This window comes from Mesoplodon densirostris, chromosome 12, assembly GCF_025265405.1.
Source record: "Mesoplodon densirostris isolate mMesDen1 chromosome 12, mMesDen1 primary haplotype, whole genome shotgun sequence".
NCBI lineage: Eukaryota > Metazoa > Chordata > Mammalia > Artiodactyla > Ziphiidae > Mesoplodon > Mesoplodon densirostris.
The window spans coordinates 31,855,882-31,881,414 of record NC_082672.1 but is presented as its reverse complement, the minus strand read 5'-3'; the positions used below and the strand labels follow the sequence as shown (position 1 = coordinate 31,881,414).

General features: G+C 39.0%; 2 protein-coding genes across 4 annotated transcripts in view; one reads left to right on the top strand and one right to left on the bottom strand.

Annotated features, from left to right (window-relative positions):
* The window catches only part of MED23 (mediator complex subunit 23), a 41,674-nt gene extending 29,603 nt beyond the window's left edge, over nucleotides 1-12,071 (bottom strand). For all 3 annotated transcript variants that reach the window (XM_060114366.1, XM_060114367.1, XM_060114368.1), the window contains exons 1-10: nucleotides 11,867-12,071; nucleotides 11,484-11,515; nucleotides 11,238-11,325; nucleotides 8,339-8,463; nucleotides 6,076-6,187; nucleotides 4,298-4,396; nucleotides 3,621-3,722; nucleotides 3,068-3,137; nucleotides 1,670-1,782; nucleotides 252-347 (exon numbers count right to left, since the gene is read on the bottom strand). In XM_060114366.1, the coding sequence (XP_059970349.1) occupies nucleotides 252-347; nucleotides 1,670-1,782; nucleotides 3,068-3,137; nucleotides 3,621-3,722; nucleotides 4,298-4,396; nucleotides 6,076-6,187; nucleotides 8,339-8,463; nucleotides 11,238-11,325; nucleotides 11,484-11,515; nucleotides 11,867-11,914 (885 nt within the window). In that variant the 5' untranslated portion in view covers nucleotides 11,915-12,071. The remainder of the gene's footprint in view (nucleotides 1-251; nucleotides 348-1,669; nucleotides 1,783-3,067; nucleotides 3,138-3,620; nucleotides 3,723-4,297; nucleotides 4,397-6,075; nucleotides 6,188-8,338; nucleotides 8,464-11,237; nucleotides 11,326-11,483; nucleotides 11,516-11,866) is intronic.
* A 173-nt stretch (nucleotides 12,072-12,244) lies between these two features.
* The window catches only part of ENPP3 (ectonucleotide pyrophosphatase/phosphodiesterase 3), an 87,090-nt gene continuing 73,801 nt past the window's right edge, over nucleotides 12,245-25,533 (top strand). The window contains exons 1-2 of the mRNA XM_060114722.1: nucleotides 12,245-12,559; nucleotides 20,049-20,333. Of these exons, the coding sequence (XP_059970705.1) occupies nucleotides 20,307-20,333 (27 nt within the window). The 5' untranslated portion in view covers nucleotides 12,245-12,559; nucleotides 20,049-20,306. The remainder of the gene's footprint in view (nucleotides 12,560-20,048; nucleotides 20,334-25,533) is intronic.

The following is a 25,533-nucleotide window of genomic DNA, read 5'->3' as shown; positions in this document are numbered from 1 at the left end:
TTGAAACTGGCCTTATAGAAAAAAAAGCAATGCAAAATAAACCAATTTTTAAAATATCTCCTTCTTAATTTAAATATTCTTAAAGCAATATATAAATGATAAGAACAATACATTGTTTAATAAACCATATATTAAAAAAAATCACTGAATAGTTCTTAACTGTTTTGCTCAGTTAGCTATAGCAAAGAAAAGAGAAAAGAATAGTGCAGATTCTATGCAGAATTTACTAGGTTTCCAGCACAGTACAGTACCTGCTTATTTAAACCTAGCATATTGCAGACCATATCCCTGGAATAAGGCTGCTCCAAAACATATCTCAACAAAGCAGTCTGTGGTTCAAACAGATCCTTTAAAGAAAATAAAGAAAATTATTGCTTCAAGATCAAAGTTAATGTTAATTCAAATAATTTGAAATTGGGACCAAAAAATCCTCTAAAGGCACTTGTTACCTTCACACAGTAGGCAGTATCTAGTGGAAAAAAATCATAGGATTTTAGTGCTTACAATTAATCTGTTCCCACCCCTCATTTGATAAATGATGTAACTGAGGTGAAGGGACTTGCCCAAGGTCATAGAGGAAAACTTAGAAATGGCTTCAGCTACAGTCACGTGAAAGTCTTAAGCATCACTGTAGGGAAAGGATTTTTTCCCCCAGAAATCTAATCAAAGAGGAATGGAGGAAGTTTCTAATCATTCTCCTACAAGTGTAAACATAAACATCATTTCCAAATTTGGAGAGGACTTGATAGCACACGGGTTAAGAGTTCAAATCCTGACTCTACTATTTCCTAAATGTGGGGTCTTTTAATCAAGTTACTACCCCACTCACTGTCTCAGTTTCATCATCTGGATAATGGAAATATTAAGATGATAGTTAAGAATAAAAGTTGTTGCAAAGTAAGCTCTTAAAACAGTGCCTGGCACATAGTAAGTTCACAATAAGTTTCTCTGTTTTCATTATTACTGCTATCATGATTGCAAATTCCATTTAGTTTACCACTTTTTCATCTTCTAAAGTTTTGCTGACTAATATGCCAAGAACCCAGAATTGTCACTTTAGTTGCACTATTTTACGCTCCTCACTTTTGGAAAAGTTTCCTAATCACTGTCTATGTCATTTTTGACATGAAACATTTACATGAAAACTATCTTGCCCTCCCCATACCCTGCTCTGTCACTACTCAAAACCCCAAGATAATAAAATAAATTTTATATTTCATTATAGCTTTATGTCTATATCACATATTTCATTTTATGGATATTTGTGGATTTTTTTCCTTTGAGAAATTTCTACTCTACTTTTGTCCTCCCCTTTTGAAAAAAATCTAACAAATAGGAGGCTCACTCTTCAAATTTTAGGGACACTGCAAATTCATTTTTGGTCCCTGCTTTGTAAAGGAAAAGTGAAAACAAGGAATCAATTAAAAACTTCAATTTTCTAACACCAAGTGCTTTGCCAGAAGTGGACCATTGGAACATAGACACCTGCAATATCATAAACCACAGGCTGTACTTGGATATTGAAATCATATGATAAACCATAAACTATCTTTCATTAAATATTTACTTCTTCAGTCTATGAAGAGACAATTTAGCATTACACATCAAATAAGCCAGGATGAAGACTCTTAGATGGATCAAAAAAGTTCCATCGTATTTAGTAACATACCTTATCATATGGCAAGAGGCCTTTCAAAGGAAAACGGAGAGTTGCAGGGTCCAATTTCCATGAATTACAAATGGCGCCTGAGTTATTTACAACTGGCAGAAGGCTGCAACGGCCTGTATGCATTACAAAAAAATGTTTCTAAATAAATGTGAACATAGCAATGCCTGGTCCTTCATTCACTCTACAACTATTGAATGAATATCTATGCTGAACCAGGCACTGGTTAAAGATATGTTTTAATTAGATATAAGTTTGGGAATTTTCTTTGATTATTTTTAGCCCAGATGGTTAAAGAGCAATTTGTACAGGCCTTCCAAACTCACAAATGTTGCATTTGTCCAGGGACAGAGGTCTGCAAGCTACAATCCAAGGACAAAATCCACCTGTTTTTGTAAAGCTGTACTGGAACACTGTTGCTTTTGCACTGTAATGGCAGAGTTGAGTAGTTGCAGCAGACTGTATAGCCCACAAAGCCTAAAATATTTGTTATATCACCATTTATAGAAGAAGTTTACAGACGCTTAATCTAGGGTCAACCTGAGTAACTTTAAACATGATGCTCCTAGAAGCCTTAGATGTAGTATATGACCATCATTCAGTTCATGTATCCAAAGGCCTGATAAATACTGTCACTGCGATGTCCCACAGGCACCTCAAGTTCAACATAACTTAAACTAAATTCATCATCATCCTTCTCAATCCTTCCATAATTCATTAAGTGATGTCAGTATCTACTCAGTTACAAAAGCTAAAAGCCTAAGAATTATCTGTCTAGTGTCTGTTTAGTTTATTTTTGTATTTCCAGTGTCCAGAATAGCACCTGACTCACAGAAAGTGCTAAAAACTTCATCATTGACTAAATAATGTCTATATTCCAGGCTGTTCTGAGGCCACCATGATTTCTAGAAATTATTCAGGAATATATATGAGCACTGCAAAAATTGAAAAACACATGCTTATTTTTAAAAGAAAATTCTGAGAATCTAACAAACATGAAAAAATGGAAAACAAAATAAATGAAATACAGAGCAAAGGTGTAAACTGGAATGGGCTGAGAGAGTCAGATAATCGAGGGGCAGATCTACTGCGACTTCCAGTTGCCTAGAGATTCCATGGCGCTTTACTAGCTCTACTAAAAGTTCCCTCTAATCACCAGGAAACACACCTTCTAGAATGGTTCTATCTGAAGCTTAGACCAGTCCAGACAGTTGCTTTTCCTTCCCTGTACTTAACACACAAAGTACCTGAAGCAAGTAAAAGGACATTATTAAGCTCCTAGAGTTATACTAAAATGACAAGTCACCAAGACATATATAAGATACCATCCATCAACTTTGTTCAATAGTCAGATCACTAAAGACCAGGTACTATTTAGTATATGTTGAATTATAATCCTACCGCAAATGGAGTTGATCCTTGCTGTGGGCCTGAAGGTATCCACAAAGTCTGATACCAGGTTTCCAAGTAACTAAAACAAAACAAAACAAAACAGAAAACAAATAAGTATAAAAATAAAATCAAGATTGCTCTGAATACAATAATCATTTACATAAAATGAGATAATATGTAAAGATTTAGTACAATTCCTGGCACATAAAATTATTCAAAGGTTAGTTCTCTTTTGCTTCCTTCCTTCCAATTACTTACCAGTTCATTTCTTCCTGAATTAAGCCAGGTCATACCACCATGTTCTTAGCTATTTGATGAAGCTATGTATATTTCATCACATAATATATAAACTGTCTCAGCAGGACAGCAGAGAAATGAAAGAAATACATATTATGTATTATCTAAGGATAAAGTGACTGGTAAAAGAATAAGCACACAAAAAAATCACATTATTATCTAAGAATAAAGTGACCATTAAAAGAATAAGCACACAAAAATCAGATTAATATAATGATTTTTAATAAAACTTTCTATTAAAAATTCTAGAAAATATCAAATTTACCCAGTGTGGAAGTTTTCCCTCAGGATATAATTTCCTGATCTCTGTGACTGCAAAATATGCTGGTAATAAACAAGCATTTCTTTCCAAGATATATGCTATAACCTAAGAAAAATAAGAGGGTCATGTTATTATTTTGACTACTCCCACAGAAAAGCCCCGTAAATGCAACAACAACAAGAACTATGGTATTAAAAAGTAGAGATATTACTTCATGGATTCACTGGGCTTAAACTGTAGCACAAAAAATTTGTTTATATGTGAATATCTAAAAATGAAGATTAATAAATAATAAAATGACTGCTGAGAGTAAGAAACATTGAAAATTCGTCAATTATTTGCAGACTCCAACAGGAAGGCAACAGACTAACAATTCTTGCAACATTAGTTACAAAGCACAAAGATCTTTTAAGTGGTCCACAGCTGATGTTTTAAAATGGTTGAAAATACTTTAATATCAATACTGTTGTTTTCATAGTTAAAAACCATGAATTAATTAAAATATAAAATTTCCCTTTGAAATATAACGAAAGTGAAATAGAACCTTTAAAACACGATTTTTGTAGAAGTAAAGAAATGGAACGTTTTACAAACTACCATAAGTTTTAAAAGTACAGAACTATGTAAAACTAGACTTTTTTTAGGATATGATCAATGAATTGCAGACATGTTTAAATTACCTCTCTTGCTGCTAGAAGCTGCTGTACAACAGCTGAGCTCACTGTATTGGGAATTGTTAAGGTTTTCTCCAAAATCACTTTTAAGAGATCTCGAACACCCTGATAGAACAAAAAAAGTCATAGGTTAAAATATAAGAACGTCCCCGGTGCTATTTAAAACATCTAAAGTTTTCAAGGTTATATACTTGGAAAAAAAAATGTTACCCTCAAGGTCACACTTTTGATTTTTTTCTGAACCAGAGCTAACATTCAACCCCCTAACATTAACCCAAGAGAAGTGTCATGTTCCAAAGCAGAATTCTAAAGAATGGCTTGCAATATGAATGAATGAAGAAAGTCACTTATAAATAAAAATTAGGGCTTCCCTAGTGGTGCAGTGGTTGAGAGTCCGCCTGCTGATGCAGGGGACACGGGTTCGTGCCCTGGTCCGGGAGGATCCCACATGCTGCGGAGCGGCTAGGCCCGTGAGCCATGGCTGCTGAGCCTGCGTGTCCAGAGCCTGTGCTCCGCAACGGGAGAGGCCACAACAGTGAGAGGCCCACGTACCGCAAAATAAATAAATAAATAAATAAATAAATAAAAATAAAATTAAACTTTCCACACTCTGCTAAGCTTTTTTGACCTTCACAACATTAGAAGAGTTTCTATTACTATGAGGGTCCAAAAAGTTTAATTTGAGCTTAACAGACAGAAATATAGTTGAATATAACTTGAAAATACTCTGAAAACATGGACAATAATACAAACTTTCTGGCAGATGACCTTTTCTACTCCTTCCCGTTGCCTATTCTAACTTTATTCCCCCTTCTCATCATCCATCACATACTTTAATCCCTCAAACTTAGCGAATAAGGCCATTCTGTTAACTGGTCATCTACTCATATCTGTTACCAGTTGCATTATTTCAGAGCAGAATCTGATATATAGAGAAGAAATTTCATTCCATAGTATAAACAGTGTGACCAATCTTGTAAAAAAGACAGACAAAACATATATATGAAAGAAAATAGAAACAATTATAAAGCACCATACAAATAAGTAAGGAGGTAAAAACTACATATTAATGCTAAGGGAAGTAAAAGTACAGAGAAAATAATCAGAAAAAGCTTCTTAGAATTAATTTTGTATTAAATCATGATTCAAGCCAATACTTATCAGTTAAGTCATTTTAGATTAGCAAAAATACAGACATAAAGCACAGGGTCAGGTATTGGCAAGTCTTTCAGAAAGGACAATAACAAAAGTGGCTTGAATGAAGGAGAAGCTTTTGCAGCTATGGAGCTCCTGAGATGTATTATGAGACACAATTAGAGAGTGTATGCTGTTGTTTTGGGTCAAGAGCAGAGTGCTGAAGACACCAGTTAAGGAAGGAAATGTGTCCAAGGGAGGTCAAGGTGAAGCAGGACTTGCTCCCTTCATCTGCTGATGCCTGCATCTCTTCTCAGTTCCATACACACCTGCTCTGTGCTTTCACTGGAAAGGGGCCCCAACATCCTAAGATCTGTGGCATGAAGGGACCCAGAGTCTGCTTGGTGCCTTCCCTACTTGTCACAGAAAGTTACCAGCCACCTGCATTTTTAAGAATGTTGGGAGGGGAGCAGAGAAGCTGTGAGAAACACTGAGCAATTTTAAATCCCTTCAGGAGATACAACAAAAAAGGAGACTTTGTAAGTGGTTCCACTTCACTTCTCCCATGTGAAATTAAGATATGTACACTGAAAAAGTAATCACACCTAACAACGATTACTTTTTATATTGAATAATTAGGAAAAAAATACCTTGTAATCCACTCCTCCAATTATTTTCCGAACCAGTTTAAATGTTAAGGCCCAAAGCTGTGTTCTTTCCCATTCAAGTGTGTCAGAGTTTATCAGGGATTCACAAACCATCCTAGAAAAAAGGAATACCCATTCCAATTACAAGACAGAATTTTTGCAAGTTCTCTAATAGCCAAGGTCTGCGTACTCTGGACATGATATTTGCCATAGTAAGTTTTTTAGCTGCGTTGGGTCTTCATTGCTGTGTGCGGGTTTTCTCTAGTTGTGGTGAGCGGGGGCTACTCTTCGTTGTGGTGCGTGGGCTTCTCATTGCGGTGGCTTCTCTTCTTGCAGAGCACGGGCTCTAAGGCACATGGGCTCAGCAGTTGTGGCGCACAGGCTTAGATCTCCATGGCATGTGGGATCTTCCCAGACCAGGGCTCGAACCCATGTCCCCTGTATTGGCAGGCGGATTCTTAACCACTGTGCCACCAGGGAAGTCCCAGTAAGTATTTTTCATAAAGGTACATATTACTCAAGCACACTTTCAAAAAATTACGTATAGTATTTTACATTTTTTGCTTATATGAAAGACTAAACACAAAGTAGAACTAAATAATATTAATTACATTATATTTTTACTAGAAAGATATGTACCAAAAGCTATTGGTTAAATAGTTACCATTTACCAGTTTGTGGCAAACTGTATTTTTCCAAGATGGCTGCAAGAAGACTTTTGATCCCACATGCTCTTCTAAAATGTGACACTGATACTCCTCCCATGAAAAGTATCAGTGTCATTCTCTACCCCTCAACCTGGGCAGGCCTAATACCGGCAAATGGGACGCTGTATGACTTTCAAGGCAAGGTGATAAAGCTTCTGCCCAGCCCTCTTATGAATGCTTGCTCTTGGACTCCACTATGCTGTGAGAAAGTCCAGGTTACATGGAGAAGGCACATGTAGGTTCTGGCCAACAGTGCCAGCTGATGTCTCAGATGACAGCCAGGTATCATCCAACAGATATGAATGGGGAAACCCTCGTCATGACTCCAGTCCTAGCCACTATCTGATTGCAATCACTAAACCTGAGAAAAAACTACATACTACTTGCCCAGTCAAGCACTATAATCATGAATGTTAATAATAAAAGGATTATTATTGTTTTAAGCCACAAAGTATTGAAGTAATTCATCACGCAGCAAAAGTAAACTGGAACCGACTGAGCAATTCCACTCCTGGGTATATAGCCAAAAAAAACCAAAAACACTAAACTGAAAAGATACATGCACCCCAATGTTCATAGCAGGATTATTTACAATTGCCAAGATATGGAAGCATCGTAAGTGTCCCTCAACAGATGAATGGATAAAGAAGACATGCCACACACACACACACACACACACACACACACACACAGTGGAACACTACTCATCAAAAAAAAAAAAAAGAATGAAATTGTGTCATCTGCAACAACATGGATGGACTTGAAGGGTATTGTGCTAAGTGAAATAAGTCAGACAGAGAAAGAAAAATACTGTATGATATCCCTTATATGTAGAATCTAAAAAGTACAATAAACAAACTAGTGAATATAACAAAAACAACAAAAGTTAACTGGAACAAGCTCATCAACATGAGTGATTTTAGTCTCTGGACTGAAAGGCAAAGTCTGCCTGGTTTTGAGCACCATAAGTACATAATTCTAAGAATACTGCATCCTAGAAATTAAAAATGAGATATTACAAAGGATTTCTTGTTGAGCCAAACTTCCTTCTTCATTCCCTTATCCTTTTACAACAACAACCTCAACTAATTTCTAAACTTTAATAAAAAAGAAAATTCTGGGCTTCCCTGGTGGCACAGTGGTTAAGAATCCACCTGCCAATATAGGGAACACGGGTTCGAGCCCTGGTCTGGGAAGATCCCACATGCTGTGGAGCAACTAAGTCCGTGTGCCACAACTACTGAGCCTGCGCTCCAGAGCCTGTGAGCCACAACTATGGAGCCCGTGAGCCACAACTACTGAGTCCATGCTCCACAACTACTGAAGCCTGGGCGCCCTAGAGCCCGTGCTCCGCAGCAAGAGAAGCCACCTCAATGAGAAGCCCGCGCACGGCAACGAAGAGTAGCCCCCACTCACTGCAACTAGAGAAAGCCTGCGCACAGTAACAAAGACCCAATGCAGCCAAAAATAAAATAAAATAAAATAAAATAAATAAATTTATAAAAAAAAAAGAAAGAAAGAAAATTCTTTAGATTGCTCATAATCACCATTAAACATACCTGGGTGGAAGGAGACCAGTCTCGACCGCCATTGCTAAGCAGTCATAAAGAAAAGAAATTCTTTTAGGACTATGCTGGCCATGAATGAATTTAACAATCCACTGGATGCATTGTTCGTGAGATTCCTGGAAAATCAGAAAATGATTAAACTTTAGGTCTAAACTTACATTTTGCAACTAACAAATAGCTAATAGTACCTGGGAGTATATCAAGACTATGAATGAGATACCCCATTATAAATTCATGGATGAAAACAAATTCTAAAAAAAAAAACTGAAAAAAATTCAGATTTAGTACTTGAGTTATAGTAAGCTTAAAATCATACAATTACATAAACTTCCACCATTTTTACTACCTGGCACCTCCAAAAGGAGTACGATTTTATTAGCATATTCATGATCAATAGAAAACTCTAGCAAAGATTGTGTACGGCATTGTAAGCAGTGCCCTTAATGGCAGATATAAATATTCCTGTCACTGGAGGAAAAATCCACTATGAATTAGTATATCAGCCTCATGAGAATTTCTTGAGTCTAATCCCTAAGAGCCCAATGAGTTATGAATCTAATGACATAACCAATTTCTAGACTTGCAAAACTTTAAATCTGATACCAAAATGTAGTACCCAAATCACAGATTATCTTCTAGGATATACTCAAGATGTCTTGCTCCTCTGTGCTACCACTGTCCCTGATACATACTTCTACTGTTGAACATATAATGCTGATTTAGAAATACTTATTTTCTTCCCAGGTCCTCCATTAGAATATAAAATTTTCGAAGACAAGGGCTGTATCTTAACTCATAAAATGTTTAATGAATTATTAAAATATTAAAGTATGTCATAAAAATGTTCAACCTCACTCAGAGAAATGCAAAAATAAAACCACACTGAAATAAAATTTCTCCTGTTTTAGATAGGCAAAGATCAAAAAGTTCAAAGATCAAAAAGTAGATTACCACTCTACTATGAGGCTCTAGGGAACATATAGGTACTCTTATACATTGCTATCGGGAGTATAAATTGGTAAAACCCTTATGGAAAGCTATTAGGCAATTTCTATAAAAACTACACATAGACATACCCTCTGACCCAGCAATACTATAAATTTATTCTGTGTCCCATGCATAAAACTGTTCATTATAGTATTATTTAAAGTGAAAAAAGGTAAGAAGCAACCTGTCAGTTGGTAGGAAACTGGTTAAATAAAGGAAGGTGCAGCCATATAATAGAATATTATGTTGCTATAAGTAAGAAAGGAAGGCAGAAGTAACTCTTAATGGATGGATGTAGAATTACTTTGAGAATTTAATATTAAGAGGAAAAAAGCAAGGTGCTAATGAACAGTGTACACGGCATATGAACATTCTATAAAAATGATTCTATGCATAAAACACTTCTAGGGGCTTCCCTGGTGGTGTAGTGGTTAAGAATCCACCTGCCAATGCAGGAGACACAGGTTCAAGCCCTGGTCGGGGAAGATCCCACATGCTGCAGAGCAATTAAGTCCCTGCACCACAACTACTAAGCCTGCACTCTAGAGCCCACACGCCACAAATACTGAAGCCTGTGCACCTAGAGCTTGTGCTCTGCAACAAGAGGAGCCACTGCAATGAGAAGCCCGCGCACCTCAATGAAGACTAGCTCCTGCTCGCCGCAACTAGAGAAAGCCTGCGCGCAGCAACGAACACCCAATGCAGCCAAAAATAAATAAATAAATGTATTTTAAAAAAACGCTTCTAGAAGGAAACATAAACTGGGAATGCTGTTTGCAGACAGAAAAAAAAACAAGCAATTAAGCTAAGAGAGATGGAAGGCAGATTCATCATTGGGTCCAACTTTTGGTCCAACCCTTTGCATTTTGTACCGTATGAATATATTATCTATTAGAAAATAATTAGGGTGCTTCCCTGGTGGCACAGTGGTTAAGAATCCGCCTGCCAACGCAGGGGACATGGGTTTGAGCCCTGGTCCAGGAAGATCCCACATGCCACGGAGCAACTAAGTGCGTGTGCCACAAGTACTGGGCCTCCAATCCAGAGCTCACGAGCCAGAACTACTGAGCGTGTGTGCCACAACTACTGAAGGCCGCGTGCCTAGAGCCCGTGCTCTGCAACAAGAGTAGCCACCACAATGACAAGCCTGCGCACCACGACTAAGAGTAGCCCCCGCCTGCCACAACTAGAGAAAGTCCACATGCAGCAATGAAGACCCAACACAGCCATAAATAAATAAATAAAAAGAAAACAAATAAGTAAAAGAAATTAAAAAAAACTAATATATTGAAACTCTGTGATTCATGTCTGAGTAGCAAGTCTTAACCACCAGCAGCTCAACTGCAAACAGTTCTCATTTTCCTACCAAAATGCACCATGAGAAGATAAGGTACTACTGGACTATGAGCTCTTTAAGGATCACACACTTTGTCTTTTTCAAGGCTGAATTTTCTGGTGAATGTTTTCTGTTACTAAGTTTTACTGTTCCTTTCCTCAGTTTTATTATATCTTTGTATCCTTATTGTGGTATCTTTGTATCAATGCTGGGCCAGTTCCTTTGTTGAGTAAATGAATGAAATTTTTATCCATTACAATCCCTAACACAGCTGTTGTGAAGTGCACCAAATAAATCAGCATAGGATCAAAATGGTTTTATATAATCTAACCTGGGAGAGATTTATAAAAACAACTCACACTGTGCTGTCGTCAACCTGATTTTTCAATACAGATTCTCTACTGGAAGAATACAAATTGAAACAAATGGAAATCAGAATAGACAAATAAAAGATGATGACAATTTTATTTCTCCTTTTCCAGAAAGACCTTAACAGCATCAAAGAAAATGTGAAAAAAGAAAGGGTCAAAAATCATCAGCTGAGTGTATTAAAAATGCAGAGCTCACCTGAGAAAGACCACCCCAAAACTGTCTGAAGGCCCCCAAACAGCTAATTAGTTTTGTTTTTTCATCTTCAGGGGTGTCCATAAACATGCTAAAAAACAAAAATAGCATTATTTGCCACTAGTTTTAAAAAGGTAATTCAACATAACCAGAATAGTGGATCTTATAAACCTCCAAGACAGGCCTAAATAAAATCTTTAAAAGGTACTATCAGGTAAAAACACAAAAATCTGCCATGCATATACTCACCCAGGGAAAGCCTCTTCTATAATTTCCGTTTTCTGTTAAAAAAAAAAAAGTAAACGATGTGAATTTTGTTTTTTAAAAAGGGAGGGGGAGGGGCGTCCCCGAGCAAAATAATACAGTGCAACAAGGGCAAGTCACCTTAATCAGCAACGCGCAGAAATAAACAATACCTGCCTGCTTGGCCTGTAACAAAGGGTGTTGTGGATTTAAAAGGAGACTTGGAATTGGACAGCAGTTTGAGAACTGCTCAACCGTTGCACACATACACGGTTTCACAACAAAGAAGAGATGGAGGAGAGGTTGCCCGGGCCAGGTTTCTTGAGCCGTTGCCCGCGAGCCACCCCCTCTCCCAGCCATCGTCCTGGATCCCTGGCCGTTCCACTCACCACCACCTCCTCAAAAATGCTCTGCAGTTGCGTCTCCATCTGGACCATCTCCCCCGCCTTCCTTGGACACCAGGCGCACTGCCCGGGTCAGGCCCGAGATCCGGCAATGGAGGGGCAGAGGGCCGCAGACGCCTGTAGGAAACCTCAGCTCGCCGGGGTCGGTTTCTTCCCCAAGCGCCCAGCTGAGTCCGGCCCCTGTTTGTTCAGGGCCCAGCAAACAACCGGAAGCTGCACGGAAGCCGGAGCGCTGGGTGCCCGCTGATTACGAAACCCGCAGAAACCGGGGACCCAGTCAGATGGTTCCGCATGTGGAGAAGTGCGGCTCGCGAGCCAGACGAGAGCGCCCCTAAGTGGAACCTCGAGCCTAAGTCACCCCGAGGCCCGGTCGGCTGCAGGCCGCCACTTCCCGGCTGAAGCGGGAATTGCTTCCAGCTTGGTGCTGATGCTTTTGCACGGCGGGAAGAAAACAAGCTTGAGACCCAGGGGCTAGAGCCTGCTGGAAATGCTCCTCTTGAGACCTGGGTCAACCTGATGTCTACGAGCTGCTGACCTTCTAGGACTGTCAGCAGCCTGGAGCCAGGAGTTGAAAGCTCACTTTTCTAGACGACAGGGACAATGCCTTCTCGACTATGGTAACCCCAGTGCCTTACAGAGTGCCAGAAGCACAGCAGGCTTTCAATGAAGGTTGAAAAGGTGAATGAACGCATCACTACTGATTTTTAATTAAAATAATCGAATAATAATATATACTGTTTTCAGTTATGATCATCTAAAATAATATTTATCAATAACTGAATATATATAGCCTCTTTGGTGGTGGGTAGGGATGGAGAAGGGTGGCAAAGAGGAAGGTTGATTCAGTGGCATGGTCGGAGCAGATACACTGAGTGGTGTGCCCCCCACCGCTGTATTCTTTCAAGCATCAGTTGACATTTTTGTGGAAACTTGCTCTCATTCTTCAAGCTGATTTAGGCGTCTCTTCTTTGTCTTCATATAACACTTTTGTGTATAAGTAGTAGAGGACTTCATTTATGGAATATTTATCCACTGTTCCCTCAGTGCTAGACACGATGTTAGGTATTCAATGAACTGTATTGCAGAGTGTATTTTTCAGAATATCTGAGCTATTATAGAAGGGTGACAGAGCCAGAATTATTAAAATCCAAGTACCCTAGCAACCTATTGTTCTTTTTTGTATGCTAAACAGATTATTTTATTGTGGATTGTCTTCAACCAGATTCACTTCTAAGACAGCTTTCATTTGCTAGCAGATTTCCACGTTTCGGCTCTGTGTTTAGAAATTGGTATATTCTCTCTCTCTTTTTTTTTAAACATCTTTATTGGAGTATAATTGCTTTACAATGGTGTGTTAGTTTCCGCTTTATAACAAAGTGAATCTGCTACACATATACATATATCCCCATATCTCCTCCCTCTTGTATCTCCCTCTCACCCTCCCTACCCCACACCTCTAGGTGGTCTCAAAGCGCCAAGCTGATCTCCTTGTGCTATGCGGCTGCTTCCCACTAGCTATCTATTTTACATTCGGTAGTGTATATATGTCCATGCCACTCTCTCACTTCGTCCCAGCTTACCCTTCCCCCTCCCCGTGTCCTCAACTCCATTCTCTAGTCTGCGTCTTTATTCCTGTCCTGCTCCTAGGTTCTTCAGGGAAATCGGTATATTCTCAGCAAATGCCAGCTACTCTTGATATTGGCCAGGGTTTGTACAATTAAGTAGGTAAAATGGTCAGGTAAGAATTATTTGTCATTACCAAATACAAATTAATTTTTATATTATGCTTGCTGATGCTCTATTCATTGAATAAAAGTTGACCATCCATTTCTAGACCTTCTTCAAGTGTTTCCCCCCAAGTCATTTTTTTAAATTGATGTATAATTTGTATACAGTGAAATGGATATTTTAAATATACAGCTCCATGAATTTTGACAAATGTTGACACTTGTTTAACTACTACCTCAGGCAAGATATAGAATATTTCTATCTTCCCAGAGAGTTCTTAGAGTCCTTTTGCACGCAATCCCCCTCCCAGAGGCAAACACTGGTTTAATTTAAGTAATCATTAATTAGTTTGCATGTTCTCAAAGTTTATATAATTGGATTCACACAGTATTTACTCTTTTGTGTCTAACTTCTTTCACACAACTTTGTATTTTGAGATCTATCCATGTATATCATTCCATTTTATGAATATACCACAGATTATTTTTCAATTCACCTGTTGATGGATATTTACATTTTCAGTTTTGACTACTACAAATAAAGTTGCTATGAACATTCTCAAACAAGTCTCTCTGTAGAGACATATATTATTTTTCTAAGAGCAGAATTTTGGAGTCATATGGTGAGTATATGCTTAACTTTATAAGAAGTTAAGAAGCAAACAGTTCTCCAGAATGGTTTTTACTCTTTTTACACTCTGATACTACAGATCTGTGTGGTTTCTAATTGTTCTACATCCTTGTCAGCGTTTAGTGTTGTCAATCTTTTTACTTTTAGCCGTTCCAATGGGTGTGGATTTTCCTAGTGACTAATGATGTTGATTTTTTTTTAAATGTGTATCTTATAAGCTATTCAGATATCTCTTGTGAAGGGTCTGTTTAAGCCTTTTGCTTACTATTAATCAGGTGATTTCTTATATACTCATTTGTTTGTAGGAGTACTTATATATTCTGTATACAAGCCTTTTATCAAATCAATGTATGGTGAACGTTTTCTCTCTGTTTTGGCTTGCTTTTTCATTTTTAAAATGATGTCTTTGGGCTTCCCTGGTGGCGCAGTGGTTGGGGGTCCGCCTGCTGATGCAGGGGGCGCGGGTTCGTGCCCCGGTCAGGGGGGATCCCACGTGCCGTGGGGTCGCTGGGCCTGTGGGCCATGGCCGCTGGGCCTGCGCATTCGGAGCCTGTGCTCCGCGGCGGGAGGGGCCGTGGCGGTGGGAGGCCCGCGTACCGCAAAAGAAAAAAAAATGATGTCTTTGATTAGCAGAAAATTTTAATTTTGATGAAGTCCAATTTATTATGTTTAAATTTTATGGTTATTGTTTTAAGTAGCCTATGAAATCTTTGTCTACCCTAAGGTCATGGAGCTATCCTCCAATGTTTTCTTCTAAGAACTAAGCTTTATATTTAGTATAGATAGTGTAGATATATATTTCAAATATTTAGATCCATGATTCATCTTTAATTAGTTTTTGTAGGTGGGGTGCATGTGTGTGTATGTGTTAGGTGGGGCAGGGCTCTCTCCTCCTTGTTTCCAGAGGGGTCATGGCTGCTGCCTAGGGCTGAGTTGCTCAGCTGCCACCCTGATGGGCCTAGAGAACAGAGCCTCAAGCTAAAGAGAATTATTCTTGAGCCTTAAAATCTAATGGAATTTTCCCTGCCAGGTCCCAGACTCGCTTGGGACCCATGTGACCCCTTCTTTTTGACTTCTTCTTTTGGAATAGGAATGCTGGTCTCACCAGTGTATTTTGAAGCAGATAACTTGTTTTGTAGTTTCACATGTTCATAGAAAGGAATTTTGCCAAAGGATGAATCATACCTCTAGTTTCATCCATTTGTTCTATCACTGTTTGTTGAAATTACCCTTCTTTCTTCATTGCATTGCCTTGTATTAGTCTGGGTCTCTTTTTAGACTCTCTATTCTGTTCTTTTGATCTATTTGTCTATCCTTATACCAATATCATATTGTCTCAATTGCTGTAGCTAATTACTAAGTCTTGAAGTAAGGTAGCTTAAGTTCTCCAAATTTATTTTTTAAGCTTATTTTGGTTATTCTAAATCCTTTGCATTTCCATATAAATTTTAAAATCAGCTTGTCAATTTTGATAAAAAAATACTGAGATTTTTATTGGGATTAAATTGAAGCTATAGTGTAATTTGGAGATAATTGATACCTAAGCAATATTAACTCTTTTAGTCCACAAACAGAGTTGATCTCTCCATTTATTTAGTCTTTTATTTTTTTCAGCAATCTTTTATAGTTTTCAGTGTTCAGATATTACATATCTTCTGTTAAATTTAATCTTATGTATTTTATATGCGTTTTGGGGGAGATGGTATTTCACATAGCATTTTAAAAATTCTGTTTTCCAGTTGTTTATTGCTAACATATAGAAATACAATTGATCTTTGGATATTGGTCATTAATCCTGTGACCTTGCTCAATTCACTTTTTAGTTCTAGTAGTTTTTTATAGAACCCTTAGAATCATCTATGTCCACAATTGGTCATCTGTAAATAGGACAGTTTTACTTCTTCCTTTCCAACTTACTTCTTCCTTTATTTCTGTTTCATGCTTTACTGTATTGGCTAGGACCTTCAGCAGTACAATGTTGAATAGAAGTGGTGAGAACACACACCTTTGCCATGTTCTTGATCTTAGGGGGAAAACAGCCTTTCATAAAGTCTGATGCTAGCTGTAGGTTTTTCACTGATTTTCATTATCATTTCATTGATACTGTTTGTCAGATTGAGGAAGTTCTTTTCTATTCCTAGTTTACTGGAAGTTTTTATCATGAATAGATATTGAATTTTGTCAAATGTTTCTCTGCCTCTATTGAGATTTTTCAGTTTTACTCTGTTAATGTGATGGGTTTAATTGATGGGGTTTTGAATTGTGGGAGAAGGGAATTTCCCCCTCTTTTTCCTCTTAGTTCTTTTGGATGGCAATTAAAAGGACATAAGGCAGATTAACAGGAGAAAGTCAAATTTATTACATATATACAGGGAACCCTCATAAGCGTAAAGAATTCCAAAGACAGTAAGGCAAGATGAGGTATATTTATTATTCTGGACTGGAGAGAAGGAGGTAGGGGTCTGGGACTTCAAAGGGACATAAGGCATTCACAGGAAGATGAAAAGAATTAATATTTGGTAAGCATATGTTTGCTAGGCCATCTAGAGACAGTGGAACACAGATAGGACTTTAATCTAACTAGCCTTGGTAGGTTCCTCCTACCAAGGTGTCTACCACACCTAGCTTATATTTTACTATAGTATCTATGGTGTTGACTCCTTCCTCAAACAGGTCTTCTATCATAAATTATTTTAGACAATAAATGGGGGAAGTTCAAAGGTTCTTCCTGAGCCTTTTCAGCATGCCAGAGTGGCACATCTTGGGGCAGCCTGCCCTGAACCCCATCAAAATGCTAAACCAATTTTGCTTCCATGGGATACATACTATTCGGTCATGATATGTTATCCTTTCTATATATTTCTGGATTCTCTCTGCTAATATTTTATTGAGATTGTATTTTTTTTTCATATGCTACTATCATCGCCAACTCCTAACAAAACATGCCTTTTTTTGAATAATCAACTTTAACTAGTGAAGAAAACTGCTAGGAGTCATAGGCCTCCAAAAGCCCTTTAACTTTTTTTTTTTTTTTTTTTTGAAGGCTGTGGAATATCTTGTACAGCTGAACTCATGTCGTTCACTTGCTAGGTGATGAACTAATAATTCTCCTGTCGTGGCTTTGACCTGGCAGATATTTAGTTCCCTAACATTTGTAATATGTATATACAACACAATATGCCCTTGTTACCACGTAAGAGCTTCTAAAAACCTGAAATGAAAGAATTCAAATTTCCTGCTACAGAGTAGCTTCAAGAGTTAGGCTGAGTGTATTAGTTTGCTAGGGCTGCCGTAACAATAGAAACTGGCTGGCTTAAACAATAGAAATGTACTTTCTCACAATTCTGGAGGTTAGAGGTCTGAGATCAAGGCGCTAGAAATTTGAGATCAAGGTTTCCTATTTTACTCAATAAGTCAAAATCCATTATTATCATTACTTATTTTGATAAATATATAAGAAATATTTATGATTCATAAATTTATCAGTTGGTTGGTTTCTTCAGAGGCTTTTCTCCTTGGCTTGCAGATGGCTGTCTTCTCCCTGTGTCTTCACATGGTCTTCCCTCTGTGCATGTCTGTGGCTAATTTCCTCTTCTTATAATGATACCAGTCATATTGGATTAGGGCCCACCATTATGACCTCATTTTAACTTAATTACCTCTTTATTTGGACCCTCTGTCCAAATAAATTACATCTTCAACATGTGAATTTGGAGGCATACAATTCAGCCTCAAAACTCCTTCCTCTGGGCCCCCAAATGCATGTCCTTCTAGCATGCAAAATACATTCAACCCATTCCAACAGCTCTCAAATCTTAACCGTTCCAGCATCAATTCCAAGTACAAACTCTTGTCTAAATATCCTCTAAATCAGTATAGGTGCTTCAGGTGTGAGGCATTCTGAGGCAAAATTCCCCTTCAGCTATGAGACTGTGAAACCATATAACAAGTTATCTGCTTCCAAAGCACAATGATAGGACACGCCTAGGATATACATTCCCATTCCAAAAGGGAAAAATTGAAAAGAATAAAGGGGTCACAAGTTCCAGGCAACTCTGAAATGTAACTGGGCAATTTCCACTAGATTTTGAGGCTTGAGAATAATCCTTTTCAGTTTGATTATTTGCTCTGTCCTCCAGGATGGGGGGTGGGGGGGTGGCTCGGTGAAGCTTGTAGGCACCTAAGTGGCGTGACATGGGCATCCAAGCATGGGAGGGGTGGTGGTGAGGTTGAGAGGCTGGTTGCATACAGGGGAGTTTATCAACTAAGCAGAAATAGTAAGTTCGGTGAAAGTCTGGTTTCACATTGTGGGAGAAGAGGAATACCTATGTGGAAAGAGAAAACTAGGATGAACCCTACAGTGCTTGATTGAAATTGGATATTTTGATATGAACTCATGGATCTAATAGATGGGTAGTTTTAGAAATAAATACAGTATGAGCTGTCCTAGCTTTCCTCAAACATGACCAAAGCTTTAGCAGAAAGAAAAATTATGTGGAGCAGCAGATTGAGCAAAAGGGTGAACATAAAACTGTACCTAAGGAAGTATAGTAGTATTCAAATCAGTGTGATTTATCAGTGCAATTTTGCATAGTGGAGGCTTGGTGCTGAGAACAGGAAATATGTCAAAAGTTCAGAAAACAAGCTAAGGCAGAAATAGAGGTAGAGGTGACCAGCAGGACTTGTGAGATCAACCAGGATGTCTTTGTAAAAATGACATCTTGTGAGACCAGCAGGACTTGTGAGATCAACCAGGATGTCTTTGTAAAAACGGCTAGTATATTTGGATCGCTGTTAGAGCTGGTCTTAGGACAAATAGTTGAATCATCCTGGAGAGTGAGTCAAAGGTAGTACCTCTCAGAATTGGAGAGCCCTGAAAGCCAGGATGGGTTGTTTGAGTCATCAGCTAATGTGATGATCACTTTGGGCTTGTAAATAATGGAGTGAGCTAAGAGACAGAAAGAAAATTTGGTTTCCTTTCTGTCTCTTAGAAAATAAACATTTGGTTTAGAAGAAATACTGGGCCAGATTTGAGGATCAGGGGCTGCACCTACCTCCCTAAGGAATAGGATATAGCAATTCTAACGGAAAGCTGGAAACCATAGATGCTGAGGATGGAGATGAAGCAGCTTAGAATCTTTGGAGGATGGGAAGAGACCAGTCAGTTGTCTCCTACTGTTGTCATCTTCTTCTCCCCCTAGCTTGGTGATGCTTGTCTTAGTTGAAGCCAGGTGTAGAAACAGGGGTCAAAGTCCATTCAGGTGGAGGAGGCTTTTTGTTTGTTTGTTTGTTTGTTTTTGGCGGTATGTGGGCCTCTCACTGTTGTGGCCTCTCCCATTGCGGAGCACAGGCTCCGGACACACAGGCTAAGCAGCCATGGCTCACGGGCCCAGCCGCTCCGCGGCATGTGGGATCCTCCTGGACCGGGGCACGAACCCGTGTCCCCTGCATCGGCAGGCGGACTCTCAACCACTGCGCCACCAGGGAAGCCCTATTCAGGTGGAGGAGGCTTTTTAAAATGAGAGATGTGAACCATGAATTATTGTCTTTCAGTTTGGCTGTGCGTGGATTAGTTACTAATACCTGATAAGGTTCTTCCCATTGTGGCTGCAAATAATCTTTTATTTGATATCCTTTCCAATAAACAAAATCTCTAGGTTGTAATTTATGATCCTTTTCATTTCTTGGGCATTTGCTGTAAAGGTAGTTACTAATTTTTTTAAAGTGTCTTAATAAGACCCTGGCAATAACGTAATATATTTCCTTTGAACCATTGTGGGTGAAAGTTTCCAAAATATTGTTTTCCCAGAAAACCATTTTCTCAGATGCCCAATGGATTAAAGAATGTACATGCTGGGGAGGCTTCCCTGGTGGCGCCGTGGTTAAGAATCCGCCTACCAATGCAGGGGACACGGGTTTGAACCCTGGTCCAGGAAGATCCCACATGCTGCGGAGTAACTAAGTCCAGCGCCACAACTACTGAGCCTGCACTCTAGAGCCCGCGAGCCACAACTACTGCACCCGCGTGCCTAGAGCCCGTGTTCCACAACAAAGAGAAGCCACTGCAATGAGAAGCCCGCGCACCGCAACGAAGGTAGTAGCCCCTGCTCTCTGCAACTAGAGAAAGCCCTTGTGCAGCAAGAAAGACCCAACGCAGCCAAAAATTTATTTAAAAAAAAAAGAATGTACATGCTGGAGTAACGGCAATTTGGCTTCACTAGACTATAAGTTTTGTTTTGTTTTGTTTCATCAGGTCTAAACCATATATGCGCAGTGGGATCAAAATTCCCCCCTTTTGTTGACGTGTCCATTTCCCTTCTGTAGTGGCAATTTCTTTTTCTTTTTTTTTTTATACAACTTTATTGGAGTATAATTGCTTCACAATGGTGTATTAGTTTCTGCTTTATAACAAAGTGAATCAGTTATACATATACATCTGTTCCCATATCCCTTCCCTCTTGCGTCTCCCTCCCTCCCACCCTCCCTATCCCACCCCTCCAGGCGGTCACAAAGCACGGAGCTGACCTCCCTGTGCTATGCGGCTGCTTCCCACTAGCTATCTATTTTATGTTTGGTAGTGTATATATGTCCATGCCTTTCTCTCGCTTTGTCACAGCTTACCCTTCCCCCTCCCCGTATCCTCAAGTCCATTCTCTAGTAGGTCTGTGTTTTTATTCCTGTCTTACCCCTAGGTTCTTCATGACATTTTTTTTCTTAAATTCCATATATATGTGTTAGCATACGGTATTTGTCTTTCTCTTTCTGACTTACTTCTGTAGAAAGAAACCTTTTACTGGGTTAGCAGGGTTAACGGCGAGCATTCTTGAGGCTGAACACGATGAATATTTAAAGCTGCTTGTTGGGCTGCAGCAACAGCAAGCTGTTTCTTTTAGCTTCCCTAGTGTCAGATTTGGAATGCCCTGTTGTCTTGATAATTGCTAACTGTTTTGGCAATTGTATAACAGTTAATAACTCTGCAACTTGTCTTTTATTTTAGTTTTTACAGGTTGTGCTGAAGAGGTTAAAAACCTCATCGTTTTCATAGCATTCCAAAGTTTTGTGCCACTCCAAAAGAATAGCAACCATCTTTATAAATATTTGTCACCTGGTCTTTAGCTAGTTGACAAGCTAGAGTTAAGGCAATTCATTTGGCTTGTTGTGCTGACTTTTTTTCTGATAAATAAAAGCTTTCAGTTATATCCTCTACGGATGTGATTGCATCTCCAGCTCTGTAATGTCCCTGCTCATCCCTTACGTAGGAACCATTTGTAAATCTAATTAGATCAGCCTTATCAATGGGGCTTCTTGTAAGTCATTCCAGGGAGCAAGAAGATAATCTGTCAACAAAACGCAGTCGTAGTTCTTTTCTTCCTGTGATGCTGGAAGCAAGGTTACAAGATTAATGTTATTACATCAAACCAAGGTGGTATGAGGTGCAGAAAGCAACATTACTTCATAAGAAGTTTGTTGGCTTTCAGAATGTTGCTGAATGTGGTGAGAGTTTAGAATTCTAGAGACTCAACTGGGTGTGTTTGAGTCTGAGTCTGTTTCTCCCTCCAATGGTCTAAAACTGCTCAGGGCACTAGGCGATTAGCTTTTATAATGCAACCTGGCGAGCAGGATTTACTTAGTGATTGTAGTGGGATCCTCTGTGGGACCACTACCTGGCAGGAGGATTGACCCTCAGACACTACATGTGCTGTGGCCAGAAGGAGCAGATGTCTCTTTTTCTTCAGACTTGACCAGGCTCAGTCTTTCATTTCACTAGCAAACAGTTTGTTCAGACCAAATATACATATCTTTCCAATTTAAGGCAACTTTTAAAAAAGGACAGCCAGCCAATTTACTCCAAAATTCCCCCTAGGTCCCTACCTAGGAAATGTACTGGTATACTCTTAGGACTCCAAATCCCAAGAAAAACAGCTGGAGTAAAATTCAGGACATTTAAAGCAATGATGTCTGGATATCACGAGAACTCACCAAAGCACCTGAGGAATACCAGTAAACAGGTGGGGCTCAAAGGGCCCATGCTGATATCAAGCACTGGTTCAGGGCAGGTGCCAGGTTTGATATCCTACCGACTACGCCAAGAAAATGTCGACAAACATTCAATTAACTGTCAAGTTAAGAAGAAAAAAAGGGAACTTTATTTGAGCCAAACTGAGGACTATAACCTGGGCAGCTCTGAGAACTTTCTGCCTGTTAGAAGTCAAATGCACAGCCTTATACATTTTCAAGGCAAAGGATCATACATCAAATGACATAATAATATTTTACATAAAGTGCACCAAGGGTGCACAGTCCAGGTAAGCATGTACAAAGTGAGCAGGAAGTCACCATGACCCCATGCTATTCTTTAAGAAGTTACATTGCTAGCGTCAGAAGAAAGAAAAAAATTGATCTTTACAGTTGAACAGGCTCTCCCATCTTTGAGGAGCTCTGGTTATTGTGCAGTGTAGATGCACACAGCACATTAGGGAGGGAGGAGGCCCAAACACAGAGATTTTTTTTTTTTGGTACACGGGCCTCTCACTGTTGTGGCCTCTCCCGTTGCGGAGCACAGGCTCCGGACGCGCAGGCTCAGCGGCCATGGCTCACGGGCCCAGCCGCTCCACGGCACGTGGGATCTTCCCGGACCGGGGCACAAACCCGTGTCCCCTGCATCAGCAGGCGGACTCTCAACCACTGCGCCACCAGGGAAGACCCAAACACAGAGAATTTTATGTTTAATTTTTCTTGTCCTGCCTTAAAATAGAAATTTTATTTCATCAAAGCATAAAAGTATTTTTGCCTATGGTAGCCAGAATCATGGCTCCCCCCAAAGATGTCCATGTCCTAATCCCCAGAATTTGAAAATATGTTAGATTACATAGCAAAGGGGAATTAAATTTACAGATGGAATGAAGATTGCTAATCTGCTACCCCTAAAATAAGGAGATTATCCTGGATTATCTGGGTAGGTCCAATCGCAGGGCCTTTAACAGTGGAAGAGGGAGGCTGAAGAGGAGAGTCAGAAGGAGATATGACTAAGGAAGAATGGTCAGGAAGATGCAAGTTTTCTAGCCTAGAAGACTGAGGAAAGGAGTCACAGGGAATGTAGGTGGCTCCTAGAAGCTAGAAAAGGCAATAAAACAGATTCTCCCCAAGAGGCTCCAGAAAGGAACTCAGCCCATCTGACATCTTGATTTTAGTCCAGTGAGATCTGGATGGAACTTTAAACCAGCAGGACTTTAAAATAATAAATCTGTGGTGTTTTGAGCCATTGTTTGTGGTAATTTGCTATAGCAGCCACAGAAAACTTATATAAATGCCTAGTATCAACATTGGCTACCTGAGAGGGATGGGAGAGATTACTGGATGTGTTATACTATTTATTATGAAGTACTACTTTAAAAAATACAATAGAGGCATTTTTACACTTCTTTCCTAAAAGATATTCTCTTTACTTTTGGTGCTGAATAATTCAAGATATGTGTTCTATAAATACCTCCGCCTCATTCGGTCCAAAACCTACTTGTCAGCTTTCCAGAAAACTAGCCTCCCATCCTGATGCCCCTCTCTCTGCTCAGGCCCCACTCTTCTCTGGGTCACCTGGGTTTAGACTCATTCTCCAAGCTCAGGCTTCATATTTCTCAAACCCAACATGTATTAGCCTTTTCCACAGCCTTCATCTGACTTGTGACCTCTCACGGGACTGTGACAGCTACATCTACCTGGCCCCTCTGCTTTCATCTCTCCCCACTCCGGTCCATTCCATTCTCTAGAACCGGGAAAATGTTCCTAAAGCACATCTTTTATCATGTTACTTTCTGCCTCTAAATCCAGCCTTGGTGTTTCATTTTCAACAGACTCACATTTCAATTTCTTCAGTTTGAACCTTTTCATTTCTTCTTTCTTTCTTTTGCCACAAAATGCTTTTTGCCTCCAAATTTATTATTCTTTTAATCCTATCACGTAGATTTTACAGACTGAAGAAATCTGATTTTTATCATCGATTCAGTCATGTAAAAACTTCAGTGTCCTGGGTCCTTTTATTTGTATATAGAAACTTTGATGCAAATAGTACTTTAACTCAGACCAGTAGTGATCACTGTGCTGTCCAGAGTTTAAAACTTTAGTTTTTGGTTATTCACTGTGAAATCAATTGATAATACTATTACTATAATTGTTAATTTCTTTTTGGTATTCTAATTTGTCAAAGTAATAATATATGTAAAAAGATGACTAATTGTTATATAATATTGTACATCAATAATACTTCAATAAAAAGATGACTAATTCTCCAAACCTCATATTTAAAGTATATCCATTCCAACCAAACTCCTCCCCACCTTCAACTCTCATGCCCCAGAATTAACCACTTTCATTTCTTTTTAAAAATAATATGCTTTATCCCACCATTTCTTGCTCTTTCAGTTCTAGGTATTATATATTGACTTACAATGAAAGATGAGCGTTTAGTGTTCCTGAATACCTCTCACATTTCCTCCTTCTCTATCCCACTCGTGTATCAGAATTTATCGGTTAGATTACAGACTGTTTATATTGTTCTGACTCTATAGCTATTATTTACACAATGCAATAGAGTGCATTGTGATTATATTTTCCTTTTCTGTACAACTTTTTGTTTTGTTTTAGGGGTTAATCATTGTGCCATGTTTTTTCTTTGCTTAGCTTGGGATGTGCCTATGACTAATTCATCCAGAAACCTCCATCTGAGATAATAGTCTCTTCTCAGGATTTTATCTTCCTCTTGCAGACATCCCTCCTGGAACTTCTGTCCTCCTCTGCCCGTGTGGATTGGCTACTCTCTAAGCTTGCCTCCTGGCTACTATCCTGGCTAGTGTCCTGGAGATTCTCTTTTGTTCTCTCTTACAGGCATCTTCTGTTTGCTCAGTTTCATGTCTTCCTCTTTCTCAATATACTCTCCTGTTTGAAGATGGAAGAGATCATATCCTCCATTAATTTCCTCAGAAAGACTATTTCTTTTCCCCCCAACTTTTTATTTTGAGAAAATTTAAACCTAGAGAAAAATGGCAGGAATTTTGCAATCATCACATGTTATTTTAAATATTTTACCATATTTGCTATTTCTCTCTGTCTCTTCCTGTCTCTCTCTCTCTCCTCTCTGTCCCTCGTCTTCTCTCTATCAATCTATTATCTTTATATGAACTATGTGAGAATTATTTACAGATGTCATAATTCACTCCTGAATACTTCACTGTGTGCTTTCTGAAAGTCATGCATGTGGGACCTGACTTTCATAACCACAGTACACATAGCACACTCAGGAA